The following is a 16,612-nucleotide window of genomic DNA, read 5'->3' on the forward strand; positions in this document are numbered from 1 at the left end:
TGGCCAGTTCTCTGCTAAGTAAAATGCTCTGTACTCAGGACTACAAAACTGCGCTGACCCCCTAATAGAGCAAATTAGCATTACGTTTTTAGATTACTCCATCTGAAAGTAAAAAAAAAAAACAATATGGGGATCTGCAGATCTCTTGGGTGCTATGGAAGCAAGGACAGGTGCTATTTAAACTATGTGGGATTGATTAGTTAGAAAAAGATCCGTACATTTTTATGGCCAACTTAATGAACATGTCTGTTCAGTCTTCAGTAGGCAGGGCAGCATGCAAGATGACAGGCTGTATTAGGAAAAGGAATCAGGAATGATACAAAATGCTATAATAGCGTTGCATAAATCAGCAATGCATCCTCACCTTGACACAAGCTCAGTTACCTCATCCTTAAACGTACAGAGATGAATTTGAAGAGGAGCCAGAGAAGACAGAGAAAAGTGATGGGTTGTCTGTGGAACAAGGGTAGCTTGAATAACGGCATGGGTTCTGTGCGAGACTGGACAACAACATTATAATTATTTACTAAATATGAAAGGTGTGAAGAAAAGAAAGTTAAGACAGAGTTATACAGAATAATGGTATGGAGAAGGCCACTCAGGCAGGAATGCAAGGCATACTGAGACCAGAAATCCATATTCATGCAGTGTCTGACTAACCAGAGGAAACACCCATGACAGGAAACAACTGAGACAAAATGGTCAGTAAGGTTTAGGAACACAGGACTGGGGGCTCCTGGCTCAACAAGTCCAGCTTGCTGCCATCCTAAACCACCATAGCATATACAATCCCTTTCACACACCAATTAAGTGCCATCTTAAAACCAGTTAGATTATTTAGCTTCTGCTCCATCAATGGGAAGGTTGTTCCAGGATTTCACTGTTCTGATGTTTAAAACATTTATTCTAACCACTGGCCTAAATTTATAACAGGATTCATCTTTTGGGGGCCACAAAATCTATTAGTTAGATACAACACTCAGGCCCAAATCCAAGATCATTATATAGGCAATTACTCATCAGTCAAAAGGACTTTTAAATGTTTGAGACTGAAACAGAAGCAGAGCACTGGATTTTGTCCTATTGTCTTCAATAGGATTTTTCTTGGGTGTAAGAGGAAATACTGGGTGCATCTATATGTACATTAGATCCGGGAGCAGTTTACTCACAAGTGAATTACTCCCAAATAAATGCTCCTGGGCAGATGTCTGCACGTACAGGGAAGCTGAAGCAGATTTGCTGCTAAAGGCAGCAAACTGCTCCCACTTCCTGGGGCCATGCAATAGGCCCCAGCTGCCACCAGGAGGACCTCTAGGCTTGCTCAGGGACTGGCAGGGAGCACAGGGCCAGGAGACTCCTGGTGGGACTGGGACACTGCCCCCGGCCCCCAAAGGGGCTGCCTATTGCTGACGATGTCCCCCTGTCCTGGAAGTAGGGAGGTCCTGGCCCTGGCAGAAAAGGATCTCCCAGCCACCACTCCCTGATCATGATTTTGGAGCAGGGCCTTGGAGCTGCTTGCTGCTGGGGCAGATAGACATAGCCTGTGTGCAGTTTCCAGTGGCAGAGCCCACTCTGGCAGCAGGTAGCTCCCAGGGGCAGGGAGCAATCTCCTGCCCCCTGGTGACTGACTGACCTGGAGCAAATCTTCTCCCAGTCAAGCATCTACATGAGCGCTGCTGTGCAGTTAGTAATCACAAGTAAATTTACTACTTGCATTTGTAGGTAGCAAAATTTACTCATGATTAGCGAAGTTTACTGTGCAGTTAGCATGTGCAGTAAACTATGCTACTGAGTAGTAAGGCATCTTTTGTAGACACACTCACTGACAAACATCATCAGGACTTGGCCCTGAGTGAATGCCAGAGGCCTAGATTACCTGTCTGTAAATGTATGGGTCCTAGATCTTTTGACCTTGATATTGTTGGTTTGAATTCAATTGGTGATGGCTGAAGGTTTTCACCATATGATAGCCATATTCTGGCCCACACAGGACACGTTTGCCAGGTCTCATTCCATACTGCATCAACCTCCGACACAGTCTGTATTCACTGGCCACCAGACTAGCACTTATTTAAAAAAAAAAAAAGCTATGGGCTGAATTGTCAGGCATTCAGCCACCTTTCCCATTAACATGGTGACAGGCTGGCAAGGGTCAGAATGGGTAAAGCTTGCTCTGACAATCCCCATGCCATTCTGTGGCTGAATGGAGTTCAACCCACCAGTCCAGCCACAACTCTTGCAAACAACTTGGCGGTAGAGATGGAGTCCAAGTATATGTTAAACAGTGATCATCAGGGCTGGAAAATAATACAGTTGCAACCACTGCAGATACAGAAGCTGCTTTGCCCAGATAAGATCGGCATAGGATTGACACAAAAAAAGAAACACTTTTGATTCAATATTGGAAAGCAGATGTACTAAGTCACAGATGGTAGGTGCTAAAGATGGGAATCAGTTAAGAAAAGCAAGGGTATCATCTCTAAAATGTGCTGTTATAAAATAATTTGATTTGGGAGATGAGGATTTCAGCAATAATTTATAGCAGTCAGCTTGAGAAAGATCAAGGAGGAGAGGTGAAATGAACTCCACCCTCTGGAAATACAATGAAATAATACTAGGGCTCCACAATGGTCAAAACCCAGAGCATTTATGTGGGTCACTCAATATGGATTTAGGTGCCTTGTTTTAGACGCCCCGCTTGGAATATGTAGACCTTATTTTTTCTGTTTCTTAGTTTCCTTCCTCTATTAAATGAGCAGTCGGCTCCATAATAATCTTGAGGAGCTCTGTGGGCTCAGATGGAGTTACAATGGAGTTGGTCTTGGCCCAGAAGTGTTTATCAGTATCCTGGAATGAGCACAAGTTTGAATTCATTAATATTTCCAAGTGGCATCTTACAATCTGACTGGGAGATGCCAGAGAAATCCAGAACTGCTATCAAACCCCACTGCCATTCCTTTGTCATCCCAACGCTCACATGCCCTTCCTTAGGGTGAAGAGCCAAGATCTATCATGCTGGATCTCAGAAACCAGACTCAGAAGAAACTGGGGTTACATTCAACCAGTGATTCTCAACCAGGGTGCTGCAGTACCCTGGGGTGCCTTCAGATCCTCACAAGGGTGCCGCAGGGCACAATGCACCATTAGGTGTACAAATGCAATTCACAAGATGAACCCAGAGTTTTCAAATAACAATCCATAGTGTTAAAAACCTTCTGACCTATTATGATCTTTATGAGTTTTCTGCAACAGAAGAATTGTTCTATTATTTTTCTGTAGTCAAAAAAAAAAAGAAAAAGAAAAAAGATGGCATTTTCTGAGAGGAGCCTCGAGTCTAGAAGAGGTAAGAACTGCTGAATTAAACAGCACATTACAAAAATGGTTTCAGCTAGTCTGCACACCTGACATCTTTCTTTAGGCAAATGTAGTCCCATGATGGAGTCCTAAGAAAACACCATTCTGGGGAAGAGGCTGGTTGCAGTGGCGTCTTGCTGGCTTGAACTGCTAGGCTGTGGTAAAGAATCTGCCCATCAGCTTCTATGCAGTAAGTGCCCAAATATAACATCCTATTTCTGTTTTGAAGAAGGCATTGGTCAGTGCTTCGGATACACACACAGAAAATGAGCTGATACATCTGTCATGCACAAAGTGCATTCATACCCTTAAAACTGAAGTATGGTTACAGTTAGAAAGGGGACTGTAAAATAAGACTTTCTTGCATGTCTTGAAACAAAGTGACCCCTGGTGTGACTCAGTTTATTGCCTCAAAGAGAGTTAAACCAACAGTGAATCTGCCTGCTGACTTCCCATACAAGAGCAAATAGTATTTCCGTTAGACCAGTAGAAATTGCTTGGGAAAGGAGCTGGGTTCAGTTCTACCTGATGTACTTATAACTGATTCCCTACCAGAGTGCCATAAGATCCTTTTAAGGGTGCCCAGGGGTGCTGTGCAATATCAGCACTCTTAGGGGCCCAAGCATCTACACAAAATCCACAAGATAGATGCAGACATTTCAAATAGAAATCCATGGTGTTGAAACCATTCTGCTCTGTTGTGGTCTTCTTGAGTTCTTTGTAATGCAAGAATTTCTCTGCTTTTTTTGCTATAGCCAAAAAATCAGTGAGGTAAGAGCTGGCATTTTCCAAGAAGTGCCTTGAATCTAATGAGGTTAAGAACCAGGATCTAACCACCTGTTCAAGAGGAGGCTAGATAGACATCCCTCTGGGATGGTTCAGGAACAGCACATTCTGCACCTGAGCAGGCAGCTGGATGAGATGACCCTCAGAGTCCCTTCCATCTTCAAGACGCTGTGATCATTTGGTTCCAGTGCAGAATCCCCATTATCAGTGAAAGGCTCTGAAGTAGGACAAACCCAGCTGGATTGTTCACATCTAGGGAATCTGTGGCCCTTGTGCCCATTAATCAAGGTACCTTAGGCTGCACTGAATAAGAACTGGCTCCAGAACCAGCTGAAATGGAGTGAGAAATGTTCGTTTTGTACGTGGTTGTTTTTAAATAGCAGATATTAAAAAGAAGGTTTCCCAGCATGTTTTCAAGAAATAAACTAAACCAAACACATTTTGGATTCTGAAATACAACAAATTACTTATTTTCCCCAGCAGCTCACATTTTTATCAAAAACTTTGGGGGGGGGGAGGAGATCGTGCTATTCACTGAGCAAAGAATTCATTCAAAATGATTTTTTTGAACAACCCAAATTTGATCTTTTCCCCCTGAAATTTCAATGAAAGCTTTTGGGTTGTTGTTGTTTTTTGGGTTTTTGGGTTTTTTTGGGGGGGGGGGTTAAAAAAACAGAAATGTTTCAAATTAAATAAACATTCTCCAGTGAATACTAAAGCAATTTCTCTTTGAATAAGCATTAGATACAAATGTTTCTCTAAATCAGATTCATCATTTATTCAGAATTTGTCAGAATATAGAGGGAAAATATCACTATCATTAAAGGGAAATGCATATCGACAGCCCCTATCTTCTTCCCAGCCACAAACATTGCTCCAAACTCCTCCTTAGAATAACAGCTGCATCTCTGATTCACACAAAAACAAGTCTGGCTTCCATTGCTTTTTTCTGGGCTTTTGCAATGGCTGTTCCCAAGACCAGACACAAATGCAACTGCATGTTGATGCTTTTTATCATTACTGGTACTTATTCAGTAATCAGCAGCAACAAACCCTCACAGTTGAGGATGATTGTCTTTCATGATTGCCTTATCTATAAGTTTGAAGATGGCTGACAAGGCCAATCTGGGATCCACAGGTTCTACTGCAACCTGGGCATATGTTTCTACGTGGGGTGGGTGGCTCTGGATTCTTGGTTCGGTCCACAACTTGCTGTTTCTGCTGCTCCCACCTTTTCATCTTCTGTAGTTATCATGACATTTCAAAGTACTGAAATTCTTCCAGCAGACACTTCCTCCATTTGGGGTGAGCCTGAGTGATAGTTTCCCATGAGTTGATGTTGACGTTGCATTTTTTTCAAGTTGGCTTTGAGGACGTCCTTGAAGTGCTTTCTCTGCCCTCTTCTTGAGCATACACCTTGGCTGAACTGAGAGAATAAAACTTGCTTTGGGAGCCTGGAGGCGGACATCCGGATGACACGGACAGCCTAGCAAAGTTGATGTTGGGTGATCATCACCTTGATGTTTGTGATGTTTGCTTGAGAAAGGATGCCAACATTGGTATGTCTGTCTTCCCACTGGATTTGAAGGATCTTCTGCAGGCAGCATTGATGGTACTTCTCCAGTGACTTGAGATATCTCCTATACATTGTCCATACCTCAGCTCCATACCATAAGGTAGGGATCACAGCAGCCGGACAAACCATGAATCCAATGTCTTGGTCTTCAAACACTTGTTTCCTCAGGTGTCTGAAGGCTGCAATTACACGTTTAAGGTGGTGTTGGTTTTCTTCCTTGATGTTAGTCTTCTGCAAGAGATGGCTTCTGAGGTATGGAAAATAACATTCTCCAGTCTCCGTGTACATCTGAATGAGCAGAGCTGGAGATTGCTCATTAAGAGTTTGTTGATGGAGGGTCTTAGTCTTCTGAATTTTGTGTCAATCCCATTTTCTTGTATGCCTCAGTGAAGACGGTGACAATTGCCTGAAGGTCTGCTTCTGAGTGAGCACACACTACTGCATCATTAGTGTATTGGAGCTCATTGACTGAGGTTGGGGTAGTCTTGATTTTGGTTTGGAGTCAGCTGAGATTAAACAGTTTACCATCCAGTACAAGCAAACTAGCAGAAATGCAAAGATCTGTGGTTTTTGTCTTCCCAAAGGCTGGTGTTAGACAATATAGCATAATGTTCTCTACTGAGTAATACAGAAAAATCGTATTACACTGAGCACAAAACTACTCAATAGTTTGAAATATGTCCAGCTCTCTCTTAATGAAATGAAAACTATTTGCTGGAGAACTGGGTGACTACACGAAAAGACCATGCCTTTGTCTTTATCTGATCAGGTTGCCACAATCCAGCTTGGTTCGTCCAAGCTGCACAGACTTGCTCGCAAATGGACAAAAGTGTTCTATTACCTTCCCTTTTGCCCCCTGCTCCTACTGCTGCCACTCTCCTTGAAAAGGGCTGATTGCAGAAAAAGTCTCTCATTCAAGATCAGAAAGTGCTCTTTAGGGGGTCAGCAGCAGGTCAGCTTTGGGGAAACAAGGGAGGCTTGAACCTGCCTTAGAAAAAGTTTTGTCCAAAGCCACGAGGTCTATCGGAGCATTGCCAATCCACTTGTGCTGTTCAGCTTCATGGATCAAGCTCTGGAGCTTTGAAGCACTGTAACCCAGGCCCTGAGTTCAAAAGCAGCCTTCAAGCAATGGTGCTGTAAGTTGTAAGGCTATGTCAGCACTAATACAGAGAGATCCCTTTTGCCCGATCTTTTATTAGTAGCAATGCCAGGCAGGCTGAGGCAGGTTGCACTCAGGGTACCAGCACATGTACACAATACTGCGATGCAAGGTAAAGTGGGGTTTTCCTGCACATCAGTTGCTTTGTGCCATTTTGCATACCCCACCGTATGTGAAAGCTAATCATTTTCCCTGGGATCTGGGACAGACTTTGCATAAACTGGTTTGACCTCAGTCAGTTAAGTCTAATACTACTTTCAACTAGGTTTATCTCAAACTGATTTCAGCCATTCTCAAACTAGTTTATGTGCACTGAATGTCTGTTCTGGTACAGGTTTAAGCCAGTTTTTGGTCATTTAAACCAGTGTATGTGTAATGCCTGTCCCTAGCCTGGGAGCTAAGTACCTCAGATTGGCTTTTATTTGACATGAGCTAATAGTGTACATACAAGCAATTGCCATGGAGCAACTGATGAGTTTTAACACTCCCATCCCCTGCTGCCCCATTTTTCTAGCCCCATTTGCTTTGCAGTAACTGGTTCATGAACTGCCTCTAATACTGTCAGCAACTATAGGTCAGAACAGGGAAGTAAAATTTCTTGGTAATTTAAAATGGATATTCTTAAACAACACAGGAAGAAAATACTGAGTTCAATAGCTGAAAATACTTCCATTTTGAACTGAAGTATTTTTGGATCATTGGCCAAAATAAATGGCCTTCATCAATATTTTTTTGCAAAGGGAAAAAATAATAACTTCCTAATAAGTTATACATTGCCATTGCCAATGAGAAATTGAGAAATGATGTCTCCCAAATAGCAAAAAGGTGAGAAAATCTATGCATGTGGGGAGGGAGAGGTCTGTGTGTGGAGAGGCAAGGAGTGAAACTACTAGTGGGTTTCCTGCAACTTCAAAACGCTGGTGGATCTGGTTTTAATCCATCGTGGTGCCATAAAGGAACTAGAAAGGTGCAAAAGAAGACTTTATTGCTGAGCAAGGGACAGACCCCAAATGGCACAGGGTGGGGGGTTGGTTCTGAATAAACTCAACAGAGTTTGAGAAGACCTTTGGGTCTAAAGCACCAGGCTGCAGATATTGAATCACCACCTCACTGCCATGCTTCGGTGACTGGTGCTCTATAAATATGATAGAGAGGTTTCTTGTTTCTAAGAGAGATAGATATACTTCCCTGTGCAGCCTCTCTGGGAGCTTTTACACCATTCCTGCTTCCAAGAGTAATATGTGAAAGCAGAGAGAAATGAAATATGCCTTCTTAACAATGTGAACCCTTTTGAACCTCCAAAAAAAACAGTTCCAGTGAGAGCCAGGGCTATTCTTAATGTGTTTGAACTAGCGTGGTCAAAATAATGATATAATTAGCCTTTCAGCCTTGGCTTGCCAGACATACAACACTTAAATCACAATTGTTACAACCATAACCCCTAGGGGTTATGGTGTACTTTTCACACACAGATCTCAAAGTACCTTGCCAAAGAAGCAAATCCCACTACTTTAAGCACCAGTTCCTTACAATTAGGTCTCACACCACGACTGCAAGGGAGAAAACACTTGCTTTATATGAAACCTTTTTATACATGGCTACCCTCAGCTGCAGAGCATGCAGAAAAAAAAAGGGTGGCCTTGTAATTATGACTCCATGCTGAGATTCAGAAGATCTAGGTTCAGGTGTTTAGGGTGATATTTCCAAAATTTTCAGTGTGGGCCTCATTCTCCTCCCATTGACATCAGAATTACTTTTCCCCGTTAACTTCAGCAGGAGGGGAATTAGATTTAAATATTGAATGCTTTTGAAAACCCTGACTTTAATGTCTTAGTGTCTCAATTCCCATATTGATCACTATGCATTTTAGGTCTCTCTCAACTTTTTGTTGCTTGTGGCTGACTCAGTCTGGTCATTTTGTACCCAGGTTCACAGCTGTGGCTTACCTATTCCTTTGCTAGCCGTTGAAAGAAAAGGAAAAGGTATGATGTTCCAAAAAAATTATAGTTGAGAAAAAAAAGCAAAACCTTCCCCTTCAAGCAGCTGGTTCCCTGCCCATTTGGGAGGGAAGCGTCTGTTGCTTGCATTAAGCTTTTGCTTATTTTTCTGCTCCCATCTTGCTAGAGAGAGGCAAAGCAGCCAGCTTTGGGAACAAGGGCCTAGGAAGCACCATCATCTATGGTTAGTGATAACACAAGCTGTTACTACAACAAGCTTTCTGCACAAACTGAAGGGAGCATTTCCCTGCTGATTCCTATGGAGCTGAGGTCTGGCAACACTCAGCTGAATACAGAAGTAATGTGTGGTGTATCAGGATAATTCAGGGGACCCAGGTGAACAGGCTGGGTGGGGTGCTGGACCACTCTGTTGTTCTTATGCACAGCCTTAAAAAACAGACACAGAATAAAGCAGACTGCTTGCAAGCTCATTAAGCACAAAGGGATTGTTGATTTGAACACTTCAGAATAGCAGGAACTAAGGAATTACCATGAGGCAGGAGAAATGAGCAGTTATGTGCTCTCTGGGCCAGAGAAAAACAACCGAGGGAAGTTTACTTGTGCTTCACTTTATGTCTGCATTCAGAAGTCACCCTATTTTGCGGGGGCTAGTTTTGAATCACTTCTAGCACAAGATGGAAAGGGTGGTGGGGAAAGTGCAAGTTGTTGCTGTTGCCAATATGGAAGCGCTCTCTGACCCTAGGAGTATTTAGAGTCTCAATACAACAAGTCCCTGACATATGCACAGCAAGAGGTGATCCCTGCCCCAAGGTGACTACACTGTTGACAGTCTAGATAGGCTATGCATGGGATATGGAGGAAAGGGGTGGGATGACTTTTGAGTGGGCAACTTTAATTGCAACACTTCTTGGAAGGCATTTTCAAAGGTATAGCGTGAAATTACACAGGAGAACAGGGTACGGTAGGGACAATTTCCTTGAATCCTTCCATCATTGGAGATGAGCGTATAGTGCACTTACCTTATTAATACCAGGAGACTGCACCCTGGCCCCTTCTGAGTCACTAAATGCCCTATTTATGGCATACTGGATAGCCAAGCCAGTCATGGTTCCCGTGGAGAGAGGCTCGATCTTGCGGACTGCTTGCAACAGGCTGGCTTTGGTCTGGTAGGTCTTGAGGGAGAACTCGCTCTTGACCGCACTGGCATAATTGATTACACCCACCCGAGTGGCATTGAGACCAACATCCAGGGCCTCAATTACTTGGGACATGAAGACTTTGACCTGCTCAAATTCATTGGGTCGCACACTTCGAGAGCTGTCTATGATGAACACCAGGTCTGTGGGTCTTGTCCTACACAGGGTGCCTGCAAAAGAGAAGAGGGAAGAGAAAGATGAAGAAAAGACAAGGACAATGAGTCTATCAAAAACAGAGATGCGTTGTGGGATTAGAGAGGCAGGGTGTTGGTTCAGCACTGATGAATTCTATTCCAGGGTCTTAAAAGGAAGAAGGGAGCAGGTTACTATGGATTACAGAAGACAATTGGGAGTCAGGATGCTTGAGTTGTATTTATGGCTCTTGTGGAAAGGCAAGAAGTGGGATCTAATGTCTTGAAATAGGGATTTATGGACTCTATTTATGGGTTGCTGGAGCACCTTGGGAGTGGACCCTAGGGGCCGGTGTAAGAGACCAAGACTTGGGATGACTCGATTGTGTTCATGACTTGTTCTGAACTTCCCTGTGCCTCACTTTCCCCATCTGTCAAATCAGGACGATAATATTTGCCTGCCTCAAAGGGACACAGTGACTTAATTCAAAAACGCTTATAAATGTTCATTGTTTAATTTCAACGTAAGGTGTAAAGGAAGTATTTTTATTGGTTGACAAAATGTACTGATATTCCACAGAGAGGGCAGGAGAGTAAATGTTTGCATTTGTAGAACTGGAACCTCCATGGTGTTCCTCTACATAAGTCACATTAGTGTAAAAACTAAGTAAAGCAGCAGTGAACCAAATGAATGGCATGCGCACTTGTATCAGATGAACTTCAGAAGCTTCCCCCAAAATAATCAATTCTCACAGCACCTCTGTCTAATAGGCACTGCCCATCTTGGAGATGCATAACCAAAGCTCACAGCTATTAATTAATTTCCTGAAAACTATATGTTGTTCCAGTAAAAGGGAGCACAGAACCCGGGAGTCCTGACTCCACTACTCTTGTTCAAACCACCAAAATTCAATCTTTTTGTTATAACATAGACAATAGCGATGAAGTACTAGAGAGTTCCCAGTATAGAACAACGCTGCCAAATGGAAGAGAACTGCGAGAGTGTAAAAGTGACTGTTTTAAGACTACATATCTTCCATTTAACTCCCGTGATTCCACTGTAAGATCACGGCTGTCTGTTACCAAAAATAAAGGTACAGAAAAATATTGCTGAGAAAACGGACAAGATTTGCCAAAACAACAGTTTAGATGACAGTCTTCAATCACATTTTTAAACTGAGGCAAAGACTAGAAAGCATCCATATTTTTATGACTTTTAAAATAAATGTTCCTATTTTTCAGCAAGCTGTACTGTATGCTGTTGTTTTGGTTTTTTCCAACTACCTTCCCTGCCTCTCTGATTTTAGCAAATGCTCTGTTAATATTTGATTTTCACATGGAAGGAAATTATTTTGTAAAATGTGGGGTGGGGGGAAGCTCTGTATATGTTTTTTATATGTAAATTTTTTGGCCGGCAAGTTTGAAATTAAAACTTTAATATTAGTTAGCCATCCCTAAAATCCAACTGAACTTTCAGTCCCTTAGGTAGATGAAAATAACTATCCTTTCACATACCTATGAAGAAATGCTATAAGCTTAATTTCCTGAGAGAATCTAGCGCTGAATATACCTCTGACTTCCGAAAAATGTACAGTATCGCTAAAAAAACCAGTGTGTAGAAAAGTGATTCAGGAAGCAATTAGTCTATTATACAATGTGGTTGCCGCTAAAACATATCTGCTGATCTTATCGGGTTGGTTTCAGCTCAGTGCCATCATTCTTTAATGACAGTGAAAAATCTCAACACAGAGTCAAGTGTACACGGGAGCTTAATACCTCGATTGTAAAGCACTTTGCAAAGTTTTCATTATATCTATTTTACAGGCAGGGAAACAGGAACAAAGATGCCCTAGATTATGAAGTCTTTAACTGAGGCTGGAGCAAAGAATGCAAGTTAGGTTGCCTGAGTCCTTTTTCAGTGACCCATCTACTGGGGTCTATTTTATCAGCAGCTAGTAGACATAAGGAAATATGGTGCCAATGCATTCAAATCTGGTCCAAGGACTGCTCAAGCCAATAAAAGTTTTTGCAATATAACTTTAAGGTTGTGGCCCAATATAACATTGTGTATCTCTTCTCATGAACTTTGAATGTGTTTACCTATACTTCTATAGAGATGGCTACCTAGCCTTAGCCCTTGTCTGGAAATGGATTTCTATAGGAACAGCCATTCAGGAATGAGCTGCAACTGAGTAGCAACATGTATGGTTATTCTAATTCCAAATTCAGAATGACTTTTTTTCCAAATTAGTTTGTTACCTAGATTAAGCTAAACCAGGAATGGAATAGGAACATAGAAGTATGTTTCTGCATGAATCAAAAGAAGTAGAAAAGGTATTAGTAAGTCAAAATTAAAAGATTTCAATAATGGAAACAGCACTTGGTTACACTAAGACTTTAGTGGTTTGGACAACCAGTCTAGTTTCCTGCTTAGTCCACATAATCTATTCTCCTGCCTGTAGCACTATCTAGTATTTGTCACAAGGCATGCCCAAGCAACCAGGCACTCTGGGGGAAAATTTCCATTCTCTAAGGAAGTATATGCCCCGAACATGCAGCCATATTACATTTGTTGTTACCATGATCTGTGCAAAGAAGCATCACAGCTGGGTACAGACAAAGAGACCCAGGAACAAAATCTGTCTTCAGCAACTCTTCCTACATTGAGTTCCACAGGTTGGATATGCACTATTGCCAACGGCATCATGCTGTCCCTACCAGAGGAGTTAAGGGCCTGCTTTCCTTACCATGCTATAAATCTTCTTAGGGTCAGCATTTTTCTTCCATTTTCTATTCTGAATTTGTCGGTTCTAATTGGGAATGGAGCTTTACAGACATCAAAACTATACACCAGGCATCCCTAAAGAAAAATGGTTACTCCTTGGGAAGCTTGCCTCCAGCAGTGCTGAGCTAAATTCCATTATTCTTGTTCAGGCAAAATCTATTCACTTAAATAAAATAGAAGTAGAGAAGAATTTAATGGCAATTTTATTCAAGTGGAGATTGAGCAGAACCTTCACTAGGACCAAACCGCAGGGACTAGGCCTTTCTTCTCTACTCAGACTGGTTCACTATTGCTAGGGACTCCATTTTTCTCTTTTAATTGTCAAGCAAAAGAAGCCCTTTGAGGAACATCTTGAAAATACAAGAAAATTCTCTTTAGGGGGCATGGGGAAGCTGCTTTAATTTAATAACTCTGTCTCTCCTGGCACTGGACCAGTTGCTGATGCTATACTAAAGGGTATATTAAAAATGAACTGAACCAGCCCTCTGTTTGAAACAAGCATGAGAAAGCAGCACAGACCTAAGGACTTGGATGCCTCTGTAAGAGGGTTGAAAAAGGTTCTTTATAAAGTCCCACAACCTGCTTGTTTTCTTTCTCTTTCCTTTCCCCCAGCTGCATTCACATTTTCCTGGTGCAGGCTGACTTGGGTATGCCAGGTGGGACTGCGAATGAATGGACAGTTTTGCTTACCTCTTGGCTGAGGTGGAGCCCCATAAACTCCGTGGTTCTGGAAGAGAAGGAGCACAGAGAGCAAGAAGCCAGAGAAAATCCTGTCCATGGTTGCTCAGAAGCTGGAGGCAGAGTGCAGAATGGCAGGCAGAAGCACTGGCCCAGAGGTATTAACATGCCACTCCCCATGGAGGCACCAGGCCAACCTCTGACACGTGTGAAGCACCCGGGGGGCAGTGGGTGGCAGGGGAAAGAAGGAGAAGAAGAAGAAGAAAACTTTCAATGGAAGTGTGTGTGGGGGGAGATGGATATCCACATGAAGGGTCTCCAATCCCTGCCCAGCCCCCAGACTCTCCACAATGGGTTCATTGCTTGGCTAAGAAGATGGGAAGTAATAAAGGGACCAGCGACTGCCTGGAATGTGGAGAATCTGAGACCTGAACAGTGGGACCAGTGAAACCAGCCTGGGGAAAAGGGTTAAGCTGTCAATCACTGGCTTTAATCTGCATAGCCTGGTGTTTACACAGTAAGTAAATGGGCCACGGTGTATCGGACTGGTGTCCTTCCTGAGCCTGAAAACTGGGGGGGGAGGGATGGAGGTGCTGAGGGGTGGGGATGTGATCAGGGTCATACAAATCATCCTGTAGGCACCTAGGTACATGAAACAGAAACCTTGCCGTTTAGGAAAACCAAGCTTGGTGTATCGGGGAGGGTTGTTATATTTTAATCATTTCCAGGCAAAAATAACATACTGCTCAGGGAGGAATAGAGAGGAACAACTAAAGGGGAAGCAAGGTTTAGTGAGATGCAGTTAAAGGAATCTGGTAGAGAATGAACTAGTGCAGTAGTTACACCTACTACAGTACCCTTTGGAAGACTATGGAAGAGAAAGAGTGAGAGTTAAGTCAATAGCACAGAATATCAGCAGCACAGGATGGACACGTCTTCACCTAAATCAAAATAAAAAAAAAACAAATAAAAAACCCTAAGTAAATGAAGACGGGCAGACAAGAAGAGTGCAAGCCTGATTTCTTTTTTCAGAGCGTACAATCATAAAAGAAGACAGCCTTCAGCCACAACCACCTAGAGTCGACAAAAAAGACTCATGCTGTACTGAGTGAACAGATATCAGATATTCATTTAGGATGCTCCAGTGATGATAAGAATGAATGATGCATTTATCCCTAAGCAATGAAATACTGTAATACTGGTAACAGTAAAAGCAAACCCTTTTGGGATGACTGATCAATACTATCAAGTTGTACATCATCTGTAAGCTCACCTATCCAGCCACCTATCCCCAACTTCAAGCTCTCACTCCCTCACCTGCATTACTTTGTCCCAGAACCACTGAAAACTACTGGCTGTTCTAAGACATTTCTGCCAACCTTATTCTGAACAGCGCCCTGCCTCAACTCTCATTGATATCCACAGGGCATTACAAAGAGTAAGGTACTACACAAGTGAATAAGGGAAGTACAATCCAGCCAGAGTAATGTGGTCCACACTTTTCAAAATCATTGTGATTCCTATTAAAAATAAATGGCTTTTGTCCCCTCCAGCTTTCACACAGTTCTATAGCTGCTTTGAAAACAAATATAGAAATAAATACAACAAATTCCATCTTTTTTCCTGCTCCTTTTCAATTTGCTCTGTTGCTGAGGCTCTGACACTGCTCCCCTGATTCAAGCAGAATAGTATCATATTTCAGTAATAATTTCAGCCTGTTGAGATCAGTGATGGTGACTTACAATGTAATGACCTACTTTTAAATGAGTATAAGAAGCATACATACAAATTACATACATACAGCTTCTACTACATACATTCTACACACATAGAGTGCATTGTAAAATCTGGGTATGGTGCAAATATACCATCTATCTATCTATTCATCCATCCACATATACTACTCATGCCCATATATATCCTAATATACCTACATACATATACACCCACAGACACATATGCATGAACAAGCATATAGGCACATGTAACCATGCATGTAAACCAGCATATAAAAACTATGTATTTTTCATACATACATACATACATACATACATTATATATGTATACACATATACACATATAAATATATATATATGAAATTTCATATGTGGTGTGTGTGCACATGCATGCTTGCACATGTATAGGTATGTCTGCATGTGAATATATAAACATGCACACAAGCATGGACAATGTTCATGTGCAGATATACACATTTACACATGTCTGTGTAACATAAATTAGATAGATAGATAGATAGATAAAGTGTATAGACACACATTATATGCATCCACACATGCACCACCCCCTCACACACAACTGCAAATATATTGGGGACCAAAAGGAAATTAAAATATAAAGTTATGGTGATTTTTATTCCTCACCCTACCTGTATATAACATGGGATTTCTCCTTGTGCTCTGCTATGTGTACAAAGATCTATTGGTGCAGACAGTGTTGCTGGCCATGAATAGGGATCATTCAGACCTTCCATAAATGAAGTCTCTATGGCTGTTCTTGCTGAGGAAAATATAAAGTTTCTCTGTGTCATTTTCCTGTTAATTAGCAAAGAAAGATAAATACATTTTGGGTGAGTTTTTTTTTCTTTCACTAGCAGAGGTCAGGGCACACAACCAACATTAAAGCTTTGAAAAGCGGCGAGAGGCAAAGGTGCGTTGGGTACTATGCCTCCGCGTTTATAGAGCTTTAAAAGAAGTGTTTATTTTTTAAATATGAAACATAACTTTTCCCCAGGCCTCCAAAAGCTAAAACACTGGATCCAATATTTTGAGAGTAAAATATGCATTTAGGGCTCTTCCTAAGTCCACTTGCAACATAAACAGACAAACCACTAACAGATTAGGCTGGCCTCAGAGCAGTTATGCCATTCTGTAGGACAGCTATTGTAGGTTTCACATTTCTAGAAGTAAGCATGGCAAGTTGTTTTCTCTCCTTTCTTTGCTAAAGAAACAGTTGTTTCAAATATCAGACC

The 16,612-nt window shown here is 42.0% G+C and overlaps 1 protein-coding gene across 1 annotated transcript in view; it reads right to left on the reverse strand.

Annotated features, from left to right (window-relative positions):
* MATN1 (matrilin 1) overlaps nucleotides 1-13,828 on the reverse strand; it is a 38,709-nt gene extending 24,881 nt beyond the window's left edge. The window contains 2 exon segments of the mRNA XM_090057389.1: nucleotides 9,853-10,199; nucleotides 13,636-13,828. Coding sequence (XP_089913515.1) covers nucleotides 9,853-10,199; nucleotides 13,636-13,723 — 435 coding nt within the window. The 5' untranslated portion in view covers nucleotides 13,724-13,828.
* Nucleotides 13,829-16,612: the final 2,784 nt, after the last annotated feature.

This window comes from Crocodylus siamensis, chromosome 7 (genome assembly GCF_052110815.1).
Source record: "Crocodylus siamensis isolate JL-2025a chromosome 7, ASM5211081v1, whole genome shotgun sequence".
Classification (NCBI taxonomy): Eukaryota; Metazoa; Chordata; order Crocodylia; family Crocodylidae; genus Crocodylus; species Crocodylus siamensis.